This window comes from Vombatus ursinus, unplaced genomic scaffold (assembly GCF_900497805.2).
Source record: "Vombatus ursinus unplaced genomic scaffold, bare-nosed wombat genome assembly UNPS02014768.1, whole genome shotgun sequence".
NCBI lineage: Eukaryota > Metazoa > Chordata > Mammalia > Diprotodontia > Vombatidae > Vombatus > Vombatus ursinus.
The window spans coordinates 23419078-23442532 of record NW_020954546.1 but is presented as its reverse complement, the minus strand read 5'-3'; the positions used below and the strand labels follow the sequence as shown (position 1 = coordinate 23442532).

General features: G+C 43.5%; 1 protein-coding gene across 4 annotated transcripts in view; it reads left to right on the top strand.

Annotated features, from left to right (window-relative positions):
* Nucleotides 1-23455, top strand: part of RPH3AL (rabphilin 3A like (without C2 domains)) — a 174499-nt gene that overhangs the window by 91567 nt on the left and 59477 nt on the right. For all 4 annotated transcript variants that reach the window (XM_027862427.1, XM_027862426.1, XM_027862429.1 and 1 more), the window contains one exon: nucleotides 22135-22309. In XM_027862427.1, coding sequence (XP_027718228.1) covers nucleotides 22135-22309 — 175 coding nt within the window. The remainder of the gene's footprint in view (nucleotides 1-22134; nucleotides 22310-23455) is intronic.

Genomic DNA, 23455 nt, shown 5'->3' with positions numbered 1-23455 from the left:
CAGTTTTCCCTCCACTATGCTTATCTCTTTCTTTAAGTCTTACAGGAATTCTTGTTGGGCTTGTATTTTTCTTTAGTTCTACATGTTTTCACATTGTGGTCTTCTTCTGAGTTTGTGTCTTGATCTTCCCTGTCACTTTTATGGTGAAAGTCTTTTTTGTTGTTTGCTCATTTTCCCAGCCTATATCTTCACTTGAAACTTTATGTTCAGGTTGGGCTCTGCTCACCTGGGGTTGGGAGGGCACTGTCCCAATCATCAGGCTTTTTGTGCTGTTCTTTTCAGAGCTAGTTCTGCGGCTCTGCAAGTTTTTGGTGTGTCCAAGGTGATGTGATGCAGGGAGAGGTGTGGTTACTGTTGTGCTGGTCTGTGTTCTGGTCCTTATTTAGGAAGGGTCCCTCTTCCCCTGCACCTGCAAGGGCCCTGGAACTGTGACCAGCCCCCACTCGCCTATAGCCTCAGTTGCTAGTGCTCCTCTCCGCCTGTGGCCCAGAACTGCTTATGGATAGTAGAGTTGTCAGTCCATGCCAGCCTCACCCAGTGCCAGCAAAGGGTCCCCTGTAGTCTCTTTCTGATTAGTTGTTTGACCACCTTACTGTCTCTGCAGTGAGAGTTCCTGAAGCTTCTGCTGCTGTCCCACTACCTGTGTGGGCTCCAGACAAGCTTCCACCCCATGTCACAGATCTCTCCTGCAGACCTCAGTTTTCCTAGACTGGAAAAATTGTCTCACCCTGACCTTTTGTTGGCTCTGCCACTTGGAAATTGTATTTGAGGCATTATTTTAAAGTTTTTTGGAGGGGAATGTTGAGAGAGTTCAGCTGCCTCTAATCTACCATCTTGGCTCTGCCCCCAGTTCATGAACTTAACAGATTTTTTGATAGCTATATTTCAAGGTGATTCATTGGAATCCTACTATTTTATTTTATATATTTAAAAATGTTATTCTGAGAAGGAGTGTATTGGCTTCACTAGACTGCCAAAAATGTCTGAACACAATAAAAGGTGAAGAAATTCTTATCTATAGGTAATGGGGAGCCATGGGAATTTATTGAGCAGGAGACTGATGTGGTTAGGTCTGAGCATTAAAAATATCACATTGGCAGCTCTGTGGAGGACAGGTTAGAAAGCGGAAAAATATGAGGCTAGGAGGCCAATTAGGAGGACCAGTTGGGAGACCAATGAGTCCAGGGGTCAGGTGACCAATGGGCCAAATTAATACCATTATTGTTATTGTTCTACATGATTTCAGAGCTCACAAAGTTTGGGGATTGGTTGAAAGAGGTTTTTGCAGAGCAGAAAAGTGGCAAAGCTCCTTCTAAAAACCCTCTTTCTTTTTAAAAAAATGTTTTTATTTTTAATTAATTTATTTTGATTTATCAACATTCACTTCCATATGCTTTTGAGTTTAACATTTTTCTCCCCCTCCCTCCCCACCACTTTCCCCAAGGTGGGCGCATAATCTGATATAGGCTATACATATACATTCCTACTAAACATATTTTCACATTAGTGATGTTGTAAGTAAGAATTAGAACCAATAGGAGGAACCACCAGAAAGAGGAAACAAAACTCAACAGAAGAGAAAAAAAATAGCAAATAGTCTGCTTCGATCTGCATTCAAACTCCATAATTCTTTCTTTGTATGTGGATAGCATTTTCCATCACGAGGCCTTTGGAGATGTCTTAGATCCTTGTATTGCTGGGAAGGGTTAAGTTTATCAATATTAGTCATCGCACAACGTGACTGTTATTGTGTACAATGTTCTCCTGGTTCTGCTCACTTCATTCAGCATCAGACCAAAAATCCTCTTTCTATTGGGCTCCAACCTTTTCCCAATGATTTCCCTGAAGTTTTATTCTCATGGCCTAGAGGCTAAAAGTTTCCGTTGGGGCTAGAGGCTAAAAGTTTCCTTTGGGGAAGATGAATTTGATTGATCAGGGACCAGTGACATAGAGAGTCCTTTGTTGTTTACAGAAGTTCTGTAGTCAATTCCTCTAGGGCTGAGGGGCCAGGGAGGAACCTAGGGACAGCTGCTGTCCTTGGTGCTGACCCCTCATCTTCATAGCTTAGAGTTCATCCTGTTGGTCCTCAGAGGCTGCCCTGCCCTTCTCACCAGTCAGAAAATGGAAAGTAGATTTTTTTAAATGGAAGGGAAAAACCCAGCCTTGAGGAGGTCCTGTTTGCAATTCCAGACAAACTCCCTAGCACAATCCCATCGCCCCTGCCTTTTGGGGTATCCTCTGTTCACTGTGACAGCAGCTGACATCTATTTTTCCGATCCTCTTCTCTCCTGGTCCGACAGTCACCTCGATGCTTGGTTGTTTTTTTTTTCTGCAAATAGATTTGCAAAAATGAAAAGGGGGAATGGGAGTGGGTGGCTGACGCTTGGGCAGGGCAGCATTGGCATCTTCTCTGTGCCATCTGCTGTTCTCCTGGGACTTCTGTCACCCTGTCCCCTGGAGACCCGGACAGCCACACTTCCTCTGTGTGTTCATCGCCTCCTACGCCTCAGCAGCTCTGCCAAACAGGCACACATGCCAAGTGCTGCATTTTGGTCTCCTGAGGGTGGCAAGAAAGTTACTGGAGCCAATTTCTGCCCCTCCCTACAGGGAAGCAACAGTGTGTAGTCCCGATGCAGTGGGAAGAGTGCTATATCTGGAGTCAGAGGAGCTCTGGCTCTGTTACAGACTGTTTTGATAACCTTGGGCAAGCCAGTTAACCACTCTGAGCCTCAGTTTCCCCATCTGCAAAATGAGAGATTTGGTCTAAATAGCCTCTAGAGGTCCCTTCCAGCTCTAAAAATATTATCCTACAAATCTATGGCCTTTGCACAAATCACCTCACTTCCCTGGGCCTCAGTTTCCCCATCTATAAAATGAAGGGGATGGACTAGATGGTCTGTAACGTTCCTTTCAGCTAAGTCTATGAGCCAGGTATCCCTCATCACTGAAGGCTGCATTTGGGAGATAACCAAGTCAGGTCTGGCACACTGTCTTCCAATGGGATGGAGTTTCTATATGAAGTTAACTGGTCCATGGCAGGGCTTGAACCTGTGACCACAGTCTCTTTATCTCTGCTCCAACCAACCTGAGTTAAACAGCCATATCAAATGATAATTCAAATTTTAGACACAAGTTAGCACCAGCTGCAACTGTAGAGAGATGCACATACAGGGTCAGAGGTGTCACCAGAGTGATTGGACCTATGTGAGGTTTTGTGAGAAGAGTGAAATAGGAGCTTGAAGTGGCTTCTCCTTCTGAAGTCAACAGACCTGGGCAAGGATTTGAACTCCTGCCCATTGTTTTCAGGTAGTTCCTACTTGTTTACTTTTCCTCATAAAGGAACCAAACAAGCTGGTAAATTATTCTAACTTAAGTTGCTATTCCAGTGTGGGCTGGTGATCCAGAAATACAGTGAAGGGAGGGGGGTAGTGAATCATTTTTTCCACTATGAGCAATCAGTATGATACCTGCCTGAAACATCCAGGTGCAGCCAGCTCCATGCTTGTCTCTACACACAGAGACCCTTCATAGCTGTCCCCTTCAGTTGGCCCTGAAAAAGTCCCTTGTACATCTCTCTCACACACACACACACACATACACACAAACACACACACACACACTCAGTCCTCCTTTCCTCATAACACTAGGGAGCCATAGGTAGGTAGATGTTGGATTCCATTTCTTGGAGTAAGGAGCATAAATTTGCAAGTATTTGTTAGATGTCGGATAAGGGTTTCATCTATATAGTCTCAAACCCATCACCTCTGCCATGATAAGATGATAACCATAGGAACATAGGACCGTAATGCCATAGATACGGAGCCAGAAGGTCATTTAATTCAACTCTCTCCTTTTACAGACCAGGAAACTGAGGCCCAGAGAGGTGAAATGTCTTGCTTGGAGTTTCAGATAGAAAGTGACAGGGAGGGAGTGGGATTTGAACCCAGGTCCTCTTCCTCTCAAATCCTAGACTCGTTCTGCTATGCCACTGGTATCTCCCATGATCCTCATGAATAGCGTGGGTGGCTCTCCGTTTTTTCCCTTACTTGATTACACAGTACTCATCACTGAACATAGTTATCTTTGTAGTCAGATCTACCATAAAATGGCATGTAGAATTCACATTTGTGTGGGAGGCACTGTGCCCAAGGAGAGCCTTTGAAGCTATATTTGGTTCTACTGAGTCAAATGCTTTTTGAAGCAGTTATTGATACATTTTATTTTGACACAAGAAATACTTCCCAACAAACACTGAAAGAAACCTCCAGAAAAAGGCAAATGGTTAACTCTGCCTGATGGTGTGATTTTGATTAATAATACAAGTTGCTTGTCACTTTCCACTGTTGTAACTTACTAGTTGTTAACAGAAAGGACATATGTGAGGATTTAACTTTTATCGTATGACATCCCATGGTATCAAATGCTTTCAAAAATCAACATTCAATAGACACAACAGGACACATTCTCTCTGCCTCTCAGTTAGTTGCGTGACAATGATTAATGGGGATTGTTGTAGAAAATTGCCTGTTGAAGAACCTTACCTGTTTCCTGCTCATGTTGCCATTCAAAATACCCCCAATGTTTGGACAAACCAATCTCAGAAAGATTTTTCTAGAGATGAGGAAGCAGGGATGTGGGTCAATAGTTGCTTATATCTTTTTGGTTAAATAACAAAACAAATACAGTAAAATAACAAAACAAAACAAAACCAAAAAAGGTCTTTTTCTTTCTTTTAGAAACTTCCATGAATATTGATTCTCTTTCTTCTCCCAAAGAAGTCAAAGACATAAACAAAAGTCCTATTTATGTTGAACAGCAGCAGTTTTTGAAGTAGCAGAGAAATAGGAACAAAGTGATTATTAGTTGGGGAATAGCTAAACAACCTATGGCACATAAATATGATGGAATACTCTTGGGCATGGTGGAGAAAGTGGTAGATCTGGGAGTTAAGAAGACCTAAATTCAAATGTTGCCTCTGTGATTCTGAAATACAATGACAGTGATCTCAATATTCTTCACAGAAGATACTGCATCTTCTGACTTTGTTTTATTGTTTCTTGATGTTTCATGGAGTCATTAATTCCATTTGTCCAATTCTAATTGTTAAGGAGTCATTTTCTTCAGTGAGATTTTATACCTTTTTTTCCATTTGGCCTATTTTGCTTTTTAAGTAGTTCTTTTCTTCAGTGAATTTCTGTACCTCTTTTACTATTAGGCTAATTCTGTTTTTAAATGTGTTTTCTTGTATTTTTTTGCCTCTTTTATGAAGCTGTTAATTCTCTTTTCATAATTTTCTTGCATTGCTCTCATTTCTTTTCTCGATTTCTTCTCTACTATTCTTGTTTCTTTCTTTAACTCTTCCAGGAATTCTGCTTGAGCATTTTTTGAGGCTTTGGTTGTAGCTGTTTTCTTGTTGTTGTCTTCTGAGTTTGTGTCTTGGTCTTCCCTGCCGCTGCAGTAGCTTTTTATTGTGAAGTTATTTTTTGTTGTTGTTTGCTCATTTCTCAGCCTATTTCTTCATTTGGAACTTTATGTTCAAGTTGGGCTCTGCTCACATGGGGGTGGGGAGGCACTGTCTCAAGCTTTAAGCTTTGTCGTGCTGTTCTTTTCAGAGCTAGTTCTGGGGGGTCTGCAAGTTTTTGATGCTTCCAAGGTGGTGTGATGCAGGGAGAGGTGTGGTCACTGCTCTCCTGGTCTATGCTCTGGTCTTTATCCAGGAAGGGTCCCTATTCCCCTGCAGCTGCAAGGGCTAGTGCTCCCTGTGGCCCTGGAACCAGGTCCCCTGCGCTCCTGTAACCACAACTGCTAGGGCTACTCTCTGGTTTGGAACTGTAACCAGGACCCCTGGTTCTTTGTGACTGACCACAAGGGCTCCTCTCCACCTGGGAACTGTGGCCCAGAGTCTTCCCCGTTGACCTCTTAAGTTGTCTTAGGCTGGAAAAATGTCTTGTCCAAACCTTTTGTTGGCTCTGCTACTCCAAAATTTGATTTGAGGTGTTATTTGAAAGTTGTTTGGAGGAGATTGTTGGGAGAATTTGACTGGGTTGCTGCCCCTAATCTGCCGTCTTGGCTCCATCCTTTCCAGCTTGGAAACTGATAATCCAGACAACATCTTCTGACTGAAGCTTTTTGGATACTCCCTCCCAAACTACTTTTTATTTAACTGCTTTGGATGTATTTACATTTATTAACTTTATAATTATGCAACAGATTTACCTATATGCTCATCACCTTCATTAGAGTGTAAGTTCCTTGGAGTAGGCATTCTTTCACTGAACTTACATCCCTAGCACCTAGAACAGATCTAGCACCTAGAACAGATCTAGCACATGGTAGCCTCTCGATTGATTATTGATTGATTGAAAATGCTTTTTAATCGATTAAAAAGATGGAAGAATATCCTGATAGCTCTTCTTTGGGGCTAATTTTGATCATTGTACTTGCATTGTGTTTAGTTTCAATTTGTTGTTGTGTATGCATCGTTGTCATCGTGGCTTATTTTGGTCCCCTGGTTCTGCTTACTTTACTTTGCATTAGTCCATATAAGTCTTCCTGTGCCTCCCTGTATTCTTCATTTTCCTATTTTTTTTTTGACTGGGCAATGGAGTTAAGTGATTTGCCCAGAGTCGCACAGCTAGTAAGTGTTATGTGTCTGAGGCTGGATTTGAACTCAGGTCCTCCTGAATCCAGGGCCGGTGCTCTATCCACTGTGCCACCTAGCTGCCCCCATGTTCCCATTTTCTGATAGAACAATAATATTCAATCACATTCATATACCATGATCTATTTAGCCATGGATAAATCATAGATCCAAACCTAGAAGAGATGTCAAAGACCATCTAGTCCAACTTCCTTATTTGACAGATGAGGAAACTAAGATTAAGTGACTTGCTCAGATCACAGAGGGGTTAAATGCCAAAGGCAGATCTGAACCTAGGTCCTTCTATTTCTAAACCTGTGTTCTTACCACTACACCATGGTAATGAATATCTATTTTATTTCTGATTTTTTACTTCTACAAAGCGTATGCCTAACAGTGGGCTCTCTGGGTCAATGAAAATGGGCATTTTAGTCACTTTCTTAGTATAATTCTCTACATGAGTCATTTCAGTCATGTCTGATTCTTCGTGACCCCTAAATCCAATTCACACACAAGTCAAGACATCACCCCGTGATGTCATTGGTCCTCTTCAAAAATGAAGGATGAACAGAACAGATAATTCCCTATTACTTTCCAGAATGATTAAACAAATTCCCAACTCGTCTTTCCGCAGCCCCTCCAACATCAAGTCTTATCTTTCATCATCTTTGCCAGTTTGCTGGGTGTCACATGAAACCTCAAGATCATTTCCATTTGCATTTCTCTTATTAGTGGTTAATGAGTACTCTTTCATATGGTTGCTAATAGTTTGTGATTCTTTTGAGAACTGTTTATTTATCATCTCCTTTGGCCACTCATCTATTTAGGAATGGTTCTTTGGTTATTTATTTATGTTAGTCCTGTATATCTTGGACATAAAGCCCTTGTCAGAGATAGAAGATGCAAAGTGCCATCCCCTCCCCCTGCAAAGGATAGAGTGCCTCCCTTCTCAACCTGGCTGTACTGATTTCAGTCATTTAAAAGTTTTTTCATTCCATGTTATCAAAATTATCAGCAATCTGTTGTTAGAAAAGACTTTAAAAACCATCTTTGTCTAATTCACCTTATTTTACAAATGAGGAAACTGATACTTTGTGACGTGAAGTGACTTTTCTCTATAGACAGTATGCAGCCAAGCCAGGATTGGAAATGAAATCCTCTGTCTCCAACTCCAGTCCTTTTTTCACCACACCACAATGCCTCCTTTCACCCCTCCAAACCTCAGTTCCCTTTGTAAATTGGGGGGAAGGTTATTTGATCTAACCACCTTATAGGACTGTTTCAAGAAAAACTTTGTAACATTAGAGAAATTTGAGGAACTTCATTGGAGAGGTGAGTCCCTGGACCACCTTTGCTGCGTCCTAACCTTCCGCCCTCTTTCATGTCAGGTCTGTGTGTGGAGCTTCTGCAAGACCCATGACATAGAAGTCTTTTCCTAGAATCTTTTTTAGATGCTGCAGGCCCTGCCTGTGTGCCGAGAGCCTTTGCAGGTAATTGTGCCAAAGCCTCTATCCGTGAGAGAGCATCTGGCCAGGGGGTTAATGGAAGCTGAAACATTTCTTCTGGTTTCTGAACTAATCTAGCCAAGGTGTTTAAAATATCTGTCAGGAAAACGGATGGCACCCTGTGGGTATTTTTTCTCTGCAATTTCTTTTCTGTTTTTTCCTTTTGCTTCTGTGATGCTGCTAGGTTCCTGCCTTCTCAAAACTACCTGCTGGCACAAAAACTCACTTGAAATGAAGAGGGAGCTTTGTGCCTTTCTTCCACTCTTGACAAGGAATGAGCAAACCTCTTATTCTGCTGGTCCAAGCCTCCCTGGCCTTGTCAGCGCTATGATGGTAGTGGGGAGTGGATGGGGGAGGTAGGAAAAGTCCAAAGAATGAAATCCTGCATAGACAAATTCATAATAAACTCAAAAATTATAGCACTTGGGGCACCTTTCCCCTTTTCTCACATGTGGGGCCTCCCAGATAGCTACTCCGGGTTCAAGTTGGGTCTGCAGCTATTCAAATCTTAGCTCATGAGCCCCCACCAGTGTGTTTTAGAAGATAGCATGCTTATTATTAAGTATGAAATTGACACAAAATTAGGAGGAATAGCTAGTGGAATAGCACTTTATATATTATAAAACACTTTTACAAATGTCATTTAAAATTTGCAGCAATCCTGTGAGGTAGGTAGAAAAAGCATTATTAATCTCACTTTATAGATCAGGAAATAAGATCATCAGAGGGTTTATGATTTGCGCAGGTTCATAGAGCTAGGAGATTTTATTTGACATTGTCTTTTTTTCCCTGATGGGATCATTCAGGATTACATTATCAGAATTTAGTTTTATAGTGCCCCTCCACCTCTGCATTTCTTTTGGGTAATATTTCCTCTTAGAATCTTAGATAATGCTTCTCATTTCTCTCAATGTGTGCAGAATCACCTCCCCTAAAGCTGAGGGTACACATCTGCCCAGTGTATATCTCTTTGGTTATTGCAAACTCCAAGATGACACGATTGCTTTCTCCCAAGGTTCTCATCATATTTCTCTTTTTTGTTTGTTTGTTTTTATTTTTGTCGTCGTTGTTTCACCAATCACTTTATCCTTGTTGATTACAATTAAGTCCACGATAACAGTTTGCTTCATCACTCTCTTTATCTATTGAAAGATGAATTATCAGCTGCATGATGAATCATTAGTTGTGAGACTCAGTAAAAGTCACTTTAAAAAACAAACAAACAAAAAAAAAAAAACCTCTGTCTGCCTCAGTTTCCCCAATTATCAAATGGGGATAATAATAGCACCTATATCTCAGAGTTGTTATAAGGATCAAGTGAGATAATATTTGAATTTAGCACATTGCCTGACACATAATAGGTGCTTAATAAATGCTTGTTTCCACTCCCTTTTAAAATGTTTGTTGGATTACATAGACGTTAATTAAGAGTGTTCAGATGCTTTTTTTTTTTTTTTAGTGAAATGACACTTACAATAATCTGGATAATTGATATCCACCATGTTACTGTATATTGCACTGTGCTAGTTTTGTAACTGGTTTCAGGAAAGCATCATCCACATCCTCTGTCTGATTAGTGACCTGTAGAATACTCTCACAGTGATATCCCTTCTGTTTAAAAAGCAGCAACAAACTTAGGTTTGTGTCCCAGTTCTGACACTTAAACTGGTTTTGTGACTAGGGTCAAGTCACTTAATTTCTCTGAACCTCACTTTCCTCACCTGTAAAATGGGAAGATTAACACTTTTCATTGATCACCTCACAGGATTGTCATGAGGAAAGTACTTTGTAAAATTTTTTTTTGTTTTTTTCCTTTGTAAAATTTAAAATGTTAGATAAATGTGAGCTGTTGTTATCGTATGACTTTTGCTTCTTTAATCATTGTTCAAATGATATCCAAAGTACTCTCACTTTCAAATTTATGGATTTCATGCAGTGTTATGGCTTCTTAGTGTTTATTTCTTCCTTGCCACCTATCCTTTCAGATCTGTTTCTTTTAAAAATGATTACCCATATACTAGTGAATTTCAGTCATAATCCTACCACGTCTCAGTGATACCTCATGCCTGGACTCCTGTGATAGCCTGCTGGTTATCTCTCTGCTTCAAGTCTTTCCCCTCTTCAGTCCATCCTTCATTTAGCTGTCAAATTCATCTACCTAAAGCACAGATCTGACATGTCACCATCACCACCCCTCACTCAGTAAACTCCAGTGGCTCCCTATCACCTCCAGAACCAATTCTAAAACCCTGTTTTATGTTCGAAGCTCTTCACAACCTGTTTCCCTTCTACTACCTCTCCAGTCTTCTCATACCTCTGTAACCCAGTGACACTGGCTTCCTCATTTTTCACACCAGAAACTCCATCTCCCAATTCTAGGCATTTTTACTGACTGACCCTTATGCCTGAATTTCTCTCCCTCCTTATCTTTGCCTTTTGGCCTCCCTGGTATTCTTCAAGTTCCATATAAAACCCCAACTTCTACAAAAAGCATTTCTTGAACCCCCTTAATGCTGCTGCCTTCCCTCTGTTGATGATTTCCAATTTAGTCTGTGTATATCATTTGTACATAGCTGTTTACATGTTGTCTCTTCCATTAGATTATAAGCTCCTTGAGGGCAGGGACTGTTTTTTGCCTTTTTATGTCTCCCCAGTGCTTGACACAGTACCTGGCTCTTAATAGATGCTTGATAAATGCTTATTTATTGACAGATACCTATGAAGTTGCATTTAGTTGATTGCATTAAAACCTCAAGTTCACTTCACTACCAACACGCCGCACATTGGTGTATAGATATTTGAGCTCATAAATATTGTTCCCACCCCTCTTCCCAGCTAGTTCCCCCTTATAAGTTATTGCATCCTCCTCCACCATTTTCCTTCTTCTTATGTCCTACCCACAGTGCCTTATTTGTTTTTCCTTCCTCCTGTATTTTTGGTTTATAGCTTTCTTGATTAAAGAATCAAGTCTCTAGCCAAGCACGTTCTCTTTTACTCCATCGTTCTAATGTCTAAAGTCAGGATCCAGAAAAAGAAATCTCATTCTTTGATGCCATCTAGCCCACTGTTTGCTTCTCATATCCTCTTCCAAGGTCCTAAATGAAGTAGGCAGGAGAGATGCTACCTGTGTGTGTCCACATGTAACTTCCAGTTTTCTTTTTCCAGGGCATCAGATTACTAACTCGACTTTCTGTTGTACGGCTGTGATAGCTGTACAACGCAGTGACTCGGACAGAGTTGGCTCTCTGTCAATATTCATGAGACTCATGAAGGTCAAGGGCTGCTAGCATCAACTCACATTTGGACAGATCGTTCTAATCAGTAACGTTGTCTGTCCTTTGGAACAGACTGCATCAGGAAATAGTGAGTTCTTTGTGTCTTGAAGTATTATTATAGAGGCTAGAAGGCAATCTGTCAGGCATGTTGTAATGAGAAATAAGACGTTGGAAGAGAGGCAAGATGGAATGACTGCTAAGGTCCCTTTAGACTCTTAAGCTTCTCTGATTCAGTTGTTTCAAATGTATGTAACCCAAGGTTACTACTTGAGTGACAACCCTGGACAAGTCCTTTAGCCTCCCAGGGACTCAGTCTTCTCATCTGTAAAATGAAGGGATTGGGCTAGATGGCCTCTGAGGTCCTTACAACGCCGTTTTAAATGTTCTTTCCCCTCTTGAGGCCTCAGTTTCCTCATTTGTAAAATGAAGGGATTGGGCTAGATGTCCTCTGAGGTCTCTTCTGCTCCATATCTGTGGTTCCCTGATACTTCAGGCCTTGAAATATAGGCATCTAGGTGGCATAATGGACAGAGCATGGGACTTTGAGTGGGGAAGACCTGAGTTGAAATTCTATCTCATATACTTACTAGCTGTGTGACCCTGGGCAAGTCATTTCACCTCTATCACCTTTGGTTTCCCCATCTGGAAAATGGGGATAATAATAGCTCCTACCTGCCAGGGTTGTTGTGAGGATCAAATGAGATAATATTTGTAAAGCACTTTGCAAATCTTAAAGCAGGATATAAAATTAGCTATTGTCATGATTATTTTTCATGTATAATATAGATTCAGGCTCCCTGAGATGACATCACCTTATTCAGGGACTTTACCATTAAAATTGTTTCCTTCCCTCTGTATTTACTGTGGAACAGTGGGTAGCTTGTTTTTGTTTTTGTGAGAGTGGATTTTAGGGTGGCTATTTACAAAGAGTGAAATTTCTGGTTGCTTTTTGAAGTTATGTCAATCTGGGGCTCGTTAGCCCATTTGGTTAGAAACTAGTCCTAATGAGACCAAGAATATATATTTAATGCCCTTGTGGGGTGGTCAGTTAGCTTTGCTTTGTCCCATGTCACAGACCTCTTATTTTTGCCTTCTGTCCCTGGCATATAGTAGGCATCAATACATGCTTATTGACTTAATGTTAAATGGATGGGGGTGGAGGAATGGTGAACTAAATGACAATTACATAGAGTAAGCACTTTATTTGCATGATTTCGTTTGAGCTTCACATAAGCCCTGTGAGATCGGGCCTTATGAGTACTAATATCCCTATTTTACAGATGATAAAGCTAAAGATCAGATTAAAATGACATCTATAGTCACACGACTACTAAGTGTTAAAGGTAAGATTTGAATCCAACTCTCCCTGACTACAACTCTACCTCTTTGGTCATTTGACCATACTGTCTTAGATGACTTCTAAGTTCCCTCCTTAGTTTAAATCCTATGACCTTGTAAGTATAAGTGACTAAGACAGGATTTGAACCCAGATTCTTAGATTTCTATCTAATCCAACAAACATTTTAAAGGGGAGGGGGAACAAGCGTTTATTAAGCACCTATGATGTGCCAGGCAATTTGCCAAGCATAAATATTACTTCACTTGATCCTCATAACAACCCTGGGATGTGGGTGCTATTATTACCCCCATTTTACAGTTGGAAAAACTGAGGCAGACAGAGATTAAGTGACTTGTCCAGAGTTATATAAGTGTCTGAGGCAGAATTTGAACTCTTGTCTTCCTGACATAGATGGTGCATGTTTTTGTAGGATAGTGTATGTATTTGCCCTAGGTTTATTGGAGGAAAATTTTATCGCTACTTTTCTTACCATGTTTTTTCCCCCCACTAAATCCCTACACTTTGAAGTAATCATCAGTAGAAAAAGTAAACACATTGGTAGGGGCTCATAAGTTATGAGTCTGACTGGATGCAGACCCACAGAACACAGAGCTTGGGCTAGCTTTGTCTAAGGACCCACTGTGAGAATTTGAGACTGCCCCTTGGTTGTGTTAGGAAACACAAGTCATAGCATGTACTCAGGTCACAAGAATGTCACCTCCAGGCATGAAGGACAGATAGCTATTAACATAGAAGGCACCAAAAAGTTGTCTCCCTCTTTTCAAAGCCTAGCCTTACTCTTCTGTCACCTCCAGCTGATTATCCAGCCAGTGGTCCTTCCCCTTTCCCTTCAACAAGCTCGCTACCATTACAACCTTCTCCGAGCCACCGCATTTAAGGAAATGCCAATGATTAGCGATGGTTATCACGGTAATTAAAACTCCCAGGGAACAACTTGGCCAATATCCATCTGGATCAGTCAGAGCCAAGTTGGTTCGTGAGCTGAAGCCGTAATGAAAACTCTCCTGCTTCTGGAAAGCAGGAAGCTGAAAGGATATGAAGAGAAATTTTATACCTCTTGCCCCTTCCCCAAAGCTCTGTCCAGCTCTGGTCTGTCTTTTTCTCATTAAGTGCCATTTTCAAGGCTGGCTGCTTTGCCTGCCTTATCACAATACAGCACACATGAGAAGGAGATTATGGCTTTTGCAGGAATGTGCAAGGGGTTGGTGGTTTGTTTTTTTTTCCCTTCCAGAAATGTGAATGTTTTCAAAACCCTGGTTGCCGGGTGGGGTGGCACGGTTGAGAGGAGCAGAATGGGGATTAATTCCCACCAAGGGCTTTTCCTGCCAAAATTTGCTGCTGTCACAGCCAAGTGTTTATTTTGGGCAGCGGGCTGAGCATCTCAGGGTAGACACACCTGTTTGTGTTGCATAGTGCCTAGCGGAAACCAGCCTGGGATTTCAGGTTGGAGAGACAGAGGATAAAAACATATGTTATCATGGGGCCGACATGGGAGAGACCCACACAGGCTACATTCAACTCCAGGGGCTTCAGAGACTAGTCTAGCTAGAACATGCCCCAGTGCTTCCCCCAGCCTCGATCTACGATGTAGAAAGCACTTTCCAAAATAGTGGCTTTGAATCTTATATGGGTGCACAGGTGGATTCTGAAATGCAGTCTGTCCTTACCTCACTGGCTCCTACACTCCCCAAAAGACCCCATCCCTCACAGTTTGGCACAGGTAGGAGAGACAGCTACTTACACTGGCTGACCCAAGGGAGGCTCTATGGTGGCCTCGAAGGGTCAATTGGATCCCATTGGAATCACACTAACAGGTTAGATGGCAAAGAAAAGCATTGTCTCCTAAATGCTGTCATTAAGGTCTACCCTCCCATTATAAGGGCTCATCAGAGTAACTAAGCACACCTTGGGCTCCAGGGAGATGAGCTTCAAGATAAGTAGGCCCTGCATCTCAAGCGGATCCTCAGACTTTCTCTTGTTCAGAGTCATAACTAAGGTGGGATAACCAGGGCTTTGTCCAGGGGTGCTGAAATTTAGAAAAACACCGATGGTGGCTTGTTCCTCTTCAGTACGCAGAACCAACTGAGCTTAGCACCTACTTGGTAGGAACAAGTAATTACAATTAGAAATGCTCAAATGGTTTTCCCTCAGTCCCTTCCCCCACCCCATGGCCACATCTCAGGTGAGCTCCTCCTCATTCCTACTCTGTCCTGTTCCCTTTTCCAGTAATGTTCCCATAGTGTTCTACTTATGGGAGTCAGTATCTATCTATCCATCCATACATCTATTTATCTATCTGTGTATCATCTATCTCTCTCTTCCTATCATCCATCTGTCTATCATTTATCTGTCTGTCTGTCTATCTATTTCATCACATACAGGGGAATACTGTATCCCAGAATCTTCCCTCCAGGAGTCCCCAAGCTCAATCCAGGCCACATGCGCATCAGTTACTTACATTGAGCACAAATCATGGTACTTTCCCAGGGGCCCAGAGGAACGAGTTACGGTGCTGTGCTTGTCTAAGATAATCAATCAACAGCCATTTATTAAGCCCCCACTAGGTGCCAAGCCCAGTGCTAGGCTCTGGCGATACATGGACAAAAGTGAGACAGTCCTTCTCCTCAAGGAGCTAACTTTTTTTCGAGGAAACAATATGGATGCATAGAAAATATCTACAAGGGTAATTTGGGATGTGTGGGGAGGTGCTGTCAACTGGGAAAATCAGGAAGGGCCTCATGGAGGAGGCAGCCCTTGAACTGAGTTTTGAAGGAGCTGGAGATTCTGAGCAGCAGAGGTGGAGAAAGTGCATTCAGTCCTCTGCATCTTAAAAATGGAACTTAGCATGTGAGGGATAGCAAGAAAACCAATGGACAGTAGAATGTGTGAAGAGGGAAAATGTGGAAGAGGTATGAGAAAGCAGGTCATACCCCAATTGTGAGAGGGAGCCCTGGAGCTTCTTGAGCAGAGGAAGGAGGGGGTCAGACCAGTGTTTCGGGAATGCCACATTAGCAGCATGGAGGAGGATGCCTGGTGACCTGAAAGCTAAGGGGCCACTGAAGAGGTTATCCCAGCTGTCCAGTTGAGAGGTGGCGAGTGCCTTAACTAGGTCGGTGGCCCTAGTACTGGGGAGAAGAAGGCATACGAATGACTTAACAGGACTTGTTAGGAACTTAAGACCATCGATTTGGAGCTGAAAGTAACCTTTTAAGCCCAACTTCTCCGTCTTACAGATGAAGAAAGTTGGGCCCAGAGAAGTGAATCAAGTTGGCCCAGAGTCACATAGTTAATAAGGGCCTGCCTGGTAGGGCTGGGCCTTGAACTCAGGTCTTCTAACTCCAAATAAGTCACTGACCTGACTGCATTATGTTAGTCTGATAGAGGCCTTTGCTCTGGGGATCACCAGGACATGGAATTAGAACCTAAAGGTACCTTAAGGATCACTTTGTTCTAGCCACTGACTCTATAGATGAGAAAATTGTGGCCCAGAAGGGTTTGGCCAAGATCACACCAGACAGTGAGGAGCAGAGCTAGGCAACTCTTCTGTCTCCAAATCCAGGGTTCTCTCTTGAGTCTGTATGACAGTGGTAGCTATGCCAAGGGAGGTAGGCTCTGTGCAGGGCCATGCTGCTGTTCAATCATTTCAGTCCTGTCTGACTCTTCATGACCCCATTTGGGGTTTTCTTGGCAAAGATACTAGAGTGGTGGGCCGTTTCCTTCTCTAGCTCATTTGACAGATGAGGAAACTGAGGTGAACAGGGTTAAGTGACTTGCCCAGGGTGACCCCAGTAAATGTCTGAGACCAGATTTGAGCTCAGGTTTTCCTGACTCCAGGCCCAGCACTGTAATCACTGTGCCACCTACCTACTCCGCTCAGAGCCATCCCTAGTCATTGTTACCCCTAAGGCAGGCTCCACAACATATATCCTTAAATAAACTTTAAAAGGCAGACTCAGCTGGGCCAGGAGAGACCCTGAGAGGCAGAGACCATGGTGTAAGTCTGACCATATCACAGCCTTCCTCCCCCATTCAATAAACCCCAACGTCTCTCTGTTAACTTCTGAGAACAAATATAAATTTCTCTGGCCTCTTCCTGTTTCCTGTCTCGTATGTTGCTAGCCTCCATACATTCTATGATTCAGTTACACCATCCTACTATCTGTTCCTCACACATGATGCCCCATCTCCCATCTCCATGTCTTTGCTCCACTGTTTCCCACATCTAAACTACTAGTCCTTCCTACCTCCACCTCTCAAAATCTCTGGCTTCCTTCAAGCTCATCCCCTTATCACCTCTTGCCTGGACTATCACAATAGCCTTCTGACTGGCTTCCCATCCTCAAGTCTCTGCATCCAAGCCACCCTCCACTAAGCTGCCAAGGAGGTTTGTGGGAAGCTTAGGTCTGACTATATTGCCCCACAGCCCTCCTCACTGAGCCCTGAGGGCTTCCTGTTGCCTTCAAGAACAAATAGAAAGTCATCTTTTTAACATTTAAAGCTCTTCATGACCCACCTTTCTGTCCTTCTTCCACTTTTCTCTCCTCCGTGAACTCTCCAGTCCAGCATCACTGGTCTGTGTGTCAGTTCTTTGGCTACATATCATCGCCATCACTGAGCCTTTGTACATGCCTCCCTTCCATTCTTGGTGTGCCTAACCTCTTAGCGTTTCCCTGATGTCCTCAAGACCCAGCTGAAATCCCACCTTCTACGGGAGATCTTTTCCAGTCTCCCCAGATGCTCATTTCTTCTCCTCTCAGGTTAACTCTTCCTTCTCCTCTGTAGGTATCTTCTATGTTTTTCTCTCCCATTAGAATGTAAGCTCCTTGAGGGCAGGAATTGTTCTTGCCCGCTTTTTTGGTGCCCCTAATGCTTAAGCACATGAGTGATTGATGATCTCTGAAGCGTGCCTTTATGATTTATTCCTACAATTGACTCTTCTCGGTTGGGCAACACCCATTTCCCTCAGAATCATTGTGGATGCCTCCTCCCTTTCCTCTCTTTTATTTCCTCCCCTATAATAATTCAGTTTGTCAGTTCATTTAATTAAAATAATGCAAACAAGGCAACATTTCCTCTTTTGGGAAGGAAAGGGATGTTTCCTGTTTGGGAAAGGAGGAATAAAATGAAGCCAACCTCCATCTTCTCCAGGACCTCCACCCATCATCCACCACCCTTCATCCCTTAGAGATGGCTGGCGTCAAAACTCATTCTGGCAAATGCCTAGCTGGGCAATCAACAAATATTGACTGAGCACCCATCATTCGTTGAGTCAACCCCAGCGAGGTGCCTCATAAGCTCTGCAACTTGGCACAGATGGAAGGAATTGGTTTTATTACTGGCTGGGGAGATGAGGCATAGACACATATATCAACATTGTAAAATGGATGTGGCAAGCCCTAGGAGTCCAGAGCAGGAAGCGCTAACTCTGGCATAGGGTGGGCCCAGAAATAACCTCCTAGGGATCCTGGGGTTTAGCTGGGCTTTAATGGAAGGGTAGGAGGAAAGGTAGGGTGGAGGAAGAGTATGAGGAAGTGGGTTTTCTTTCTTTCCTCCTCCTGATTGTAGAATTATAGAGGAGAGGAGCTCATGCCTGCCCCTCCCACAATTCCTAGATCCGGAATTGGCTGCTTACTTTACCCTGGGTTTTTTTCATTAGACCAGAAACTCCTCAAGAGCAAAGAATGAATAAATAAATACCTTCTCTTTCTCTGTGTTCTCCTCTCCCCTCTTCCCTACCCATTCCCCTTTTCATTCTAGCACAGCACCGTCCACGGTGTTGTGTGGTTAACAGACTGACTGTGGACTTAGCAGTTGGTTAAGAATTTACTGAGCCAATTTCGTTCATTCATTCGTTTGTTCGTTTGTTTGTTCATACACCAGTCCTATCTAGTGCTACTAAATGGGAACTATTATTGTTATATTAATTATTAGCACTATTAATTAAGTGCTATTATTATTACGTCTCAGTGTTCTAGACTGGAGGTGTCAAACCTGGGGTCCCCAACACTCCCAAGAGCAGCCTGAGCCAGATGAAAATGTAACTGGGAGCTAGTTAGCAAAATAAATAAAAATCCCATACAACATACATAATGTTACTATGTGGTTTTCTAAGTCAGCTGATGCCTGCAGGGAACCTTATGTATGGCTTAGTGGCCTGTTTCTATTTGAGTTTGACAATACCTGCTAAGACTGTAAACTGGAGAGAAGATGCCAACCTGTACTAGGAGAGGGACTTTCCTCATCTTGAACTTCTCTATATGAATGAAATCACAGGTCTAGACTTCTTTTTCTCCTTCTCTTTCTCCTCCTCTTCCTCCTCCTCCTGTCCACTCATTGGTACTTTTGATCTGTTCACCAGAACCCATTCAACCTTACTGAACCCTAAGTCAATACCTCCACCCCATCATGGAGAGCAGAGTTTTCCAGCATTAAAAACTCTTGTTGTTCAGTCTTTATTCAGTTGTGTCCAACTCTTCATGACCCCATTTGTGGTTTTCTTGGCAAAGATACTGGAGTGCTTTGCCATTTCCTTTTCCAGCTCATTTGACAGATGAGGAAATTGAGGCAAATATAGTTAAGTGATTTGCCCAGGGTCACAAAGCTAGTAAGTGCCTGAGGCTGGATTTGGACTTGGGTCTTCCTGATTCCAGGCCCGGTGCTCTATCCACTGCACCCCCTATCTGCCCACTCTAACTCTACCACTCATCTAAGGCCTGCCAGTGATTGGTGTATCTAGAGAGGGCATGACAGCCTGGTGAATACTGTCACAGTGCTACTGAATCATGTTATTTGGAAACTCATCTTGGAGAAGTGTCTGAGAAAAATCAATTTAGAAAGCACCCTTGAAAGGACCCAAAACATTAGGTGGCCAGAATTGCAGCCCTAACCACCAATTAGAACGCAAGGGAGCAAATGAGATCAGGGCTGTGGGCTTTCAATGCCTACTAATGCACCAGGGCTTTGCAGCAGTGTTCCCTGCAGTGGGATGAAGCATTGAATAAGGAAGGAGAAAGAGGGCACAGGGAAATAATCTGGCCAGAAGGCAGCCTGGACAAGCCGAGGCCCGCCATCTGGAGTGCCCGGGGGGTCCAGTGGGAAGCCAGTTACCCAATGGCCAAAGGCCCTGCTCCAAAAAAAAGAGACCTAGGAATCTGCCCCAAGGCTCCAGACAGCAGCAGAACAGGTGGGAGGTGGGGCCTGCCTACCTTTATTTCTGGATGATGGAATTTGTGATTTTCTAATTGGTTTTATTTGAGTTTGGGTCACCTCCTGAGATAGGAGAAGCATCATCCGGGCCCCTCCCTGTCTTCCACCCTACTCTTAAAAGATATTGAAACTTTCCAAGAGATTTAAATGGCTCAGGAGGCCCATGTCCTGGATCACCTGGCGCCTCCCTTGGGTATCTGACTGGCACATCAGCTGTGTGGGGTGCAGTCATACTCTGCCTATATCCCATTATGGGGGAAGAGGGGGAGGACGAGGAGGAAGAAGAAGAAGACTATGACGATGACAATGATGATGATGACGATGATGATGGTTTGGCCAGTGAAGTAAAAAAGGGACACGATTGTAGAAATATGTATAAATCACAATAATAGCTGACATTTTTCTGTTTGTATTTGTGGGGGAGGGGAACTGTACCTGTGATTTCATCGTATAGGCAGCTATCCAGAATAATGGATAGAGCGTTGGGCCTGAAGTCAGAAAGAACCTGAGTTCAAATCCTTCCCCAGACACTTACTAGTTATGTGAACCTAGGCAAGTCACTTAACCTCCATTTCCCTCAGTTTCCTGATATGTAAAATGTGGATAATAACAGTACCCACCCTCCAGGGATATTGTGAGGATCAAATGAGATGATATTTGTAAAGCACTTTGCAAACCTTCAAGTGCTATATAAATGTTGTTCAGTCATTTTTCAGTCACGTCTGACTCTGACCCCATTTGGGGTTTTCTTGGCAGAGATGCTGGAGTAGTTTGCCATTTCCTTCTCCAGCTCACTTGACAGATGAGGAAACTGAGGTGAACAGGATGAAATGACTTGCCCAGGGTCACACAGCAAGAATCTGAGGTCAGATTTGAACTCGGGTCTTCCCAACTCCAGGCCCAGTGCTCTATCCACTGACCCACCTAGCAGACCACTGTATAAGTGCTATTATTATTATTATGGTGATGATGATGATGATGATGATGATGATGAGAGAGCTACTAGTGATTCAACACAGCCTCTGAAACTTCGAGTCAGAAAATGTAAGATCTTTGAATAAATGAACGAAGTATTTATTAAGCACTTACTGGGTGCAAAGCACTGTGCTGAGTTCTGAGGAACACAGATAGAAATGTTAGATCCTCCCTGTTCTCAAGGAACCCATTCTAACCCTTGAGGGCAGGCCCGTTTTATTGCTGCCTGCCAACCACAACTCCTGGCATCTAGTAGGTGCTTAATAATTGCATAATGAATTGAATAAAGGACAAGAAGAAGGCGGAAAAGAGGAGAGAGTGAACATGTCAGACGCATGGGGAGGTGCCCTCTGAGGCTGCATCACGCCTGTGAGGTGACCCAGGCTGTACCGGGGGGCTGCTGGCTCTGGCAGACCCTGCCCAAGACAATAGACTGTGCCTGCTGTCCAAGGACCAGCCGTGGGGCAGAGACAGTCATCTTCTCCTGCATCTGGCAGCTTAGTTAGGCTCTTCAGCTGCTTCAGTGCATCCATGGAGATGCAGAGGGGGTGGCAATCAGTGTCAGTGGAGAGAATATCCATCCCTATGAAATCACAGGTGCTTGGAAGGTTCCATGCAACATGGCGGGTTTAGAGATGGGCATCATGGCCAACCTTGGAGTTAGGAAGGCCTGCCCTCTGGGTCTACCTCTGATTCATCTTGGTTGCTTGTGTGACCCTGGACCAGTCCCCCCCCCCAACCTCTCCTGCCCCAGGCAATTTTGTAATGCTGTAAATTACATACAAGTTGCTAACCCACATTGGTAGAGGGAGTTTCCACACCATGAAATAACAATATTCGCTAGTATTTGCATAGCATTTTAAAGTTTATAGGGCACTTGACATATGTCATTTGATCTTTACAATATCCCTAGGAGGGAGGTGCTATTTTCACCCCCCTTTTACATATGAGGAAACTGAGGCAGACAGAGGTAAAGTGACTCAGCCAGGGCCATATAGCTAGGCCGTGTCTGGGAGAAGACTCAAACTCAGGTCTTCCTGGTTCCAAGTCCAATGCTCTATTCCCTGTGCCACCCACATGCCAGAAGTCTAGGCTAAAATGAAAACAGTGGGGCTTGGGGGAGAGAGGGGACACCCTGGTATCACTTACCGCAAACATGTGTCTTATCCCTAGGTCTGGAAGAGGTCCGGGGCATGGTTCTACAAAGCACTACCGAAATACATCCTGCCGCTGAAGATACCGGGCCAAGCCAGTGAACCCCACTTCAGACTCCCCCCTGTGGAGCCTCGCATGAGTGACCCAAGGAGCGTCAGCACCAGGAGATCCTACACATGGGCCCGAGGGAAAGGTAGGTTCCTCTCCTCTCTAAAAACCCACCTCTCCCCCCACTCCCTAGTCCGACGTGCCTCTATCTCAAAGTGCAGTATGGGAAGGCAGAAAGAGCCTGGCATTTAGAGGCCAAGAATCTGAGTTCTAATTCGTCCTCTTTTAATTCTTAGCTTTGTGACCTCAAGCAATCCTTTAACCTCTTGGGGCCTCAGTTTCCTTCTCTGTAAAATGATGTGGTTGGACTTAGGGCCTTAAAGTCCCCTCCAGCTTCAAATCAATGATCCTATATTTCCAAAGGTCCTTTCCAGGCCTATGACCCCAGGATCCTATGACTGGGTTGGCCCCTCTCTGAGCAGAGAGGTGAGGCACCAGCAGGGGGAAATACTATATGCATTTTCAAACAATCATTGTATTAGATGTTTTGCTTAATTTAGTTATTGTTACAAGGGAGAGTTCAAGGGAGGGAATGGAAAAAATTGGGGAAAAGTAGGAAAAAGATGATGTAAAATTAAAAGATCAATGATAGTTTAAAAAAAATTCGGGTTAGATGACGTCTCAGACCTAAATGGACAAAGTCGGACTCTCTGAGATTTCCCCTTGGCTTCTTCTCTGCCCCCACCCCCAGCTCCCAAATCCCTCCCTTTGCCTCCTGGTCATCTGGCATGGGGAGGCAGGCTCTAATTGCCAGCAGAAACCAGGCTAGAAGGATTGTCTGTGACAGGCAGAGGAGCCCGGCTGGGAGCCAGAGAAGGCAGCTTGTCTCCCATCACTCTAATCAGCATTGATCTGGGGAGTGGAGGTGGCGAGACCTCAGACAGCTGCATGGATTTCTGCAGAAATACAGTCTCCATCATTTGGGGATTGGGGGTTTTTTCATGTTTTTCATGAAATATAAAAAATGTGTCTCATCAAAGAGACCTGTAGCTTTATTTTCTTTCTGCTCAATGACTGTGTCTCAGAGTTATGCCTAATTGAAGGGTCCCCTGCTACTGACAAGTACCCACTGTCTCCCTCCATGTTAGCTTGTTCGTGGTACTTCCTGGGACATCCTACCCCAGGTACCTCTCCCTGCAGCCTCCTAGACAGCACACACCATTCATCTCTTGTGTCAGAGGCTCATAGATGGAGAGCTGAAAGAGACCTCCGAGGCCATCTAATCCAGCCC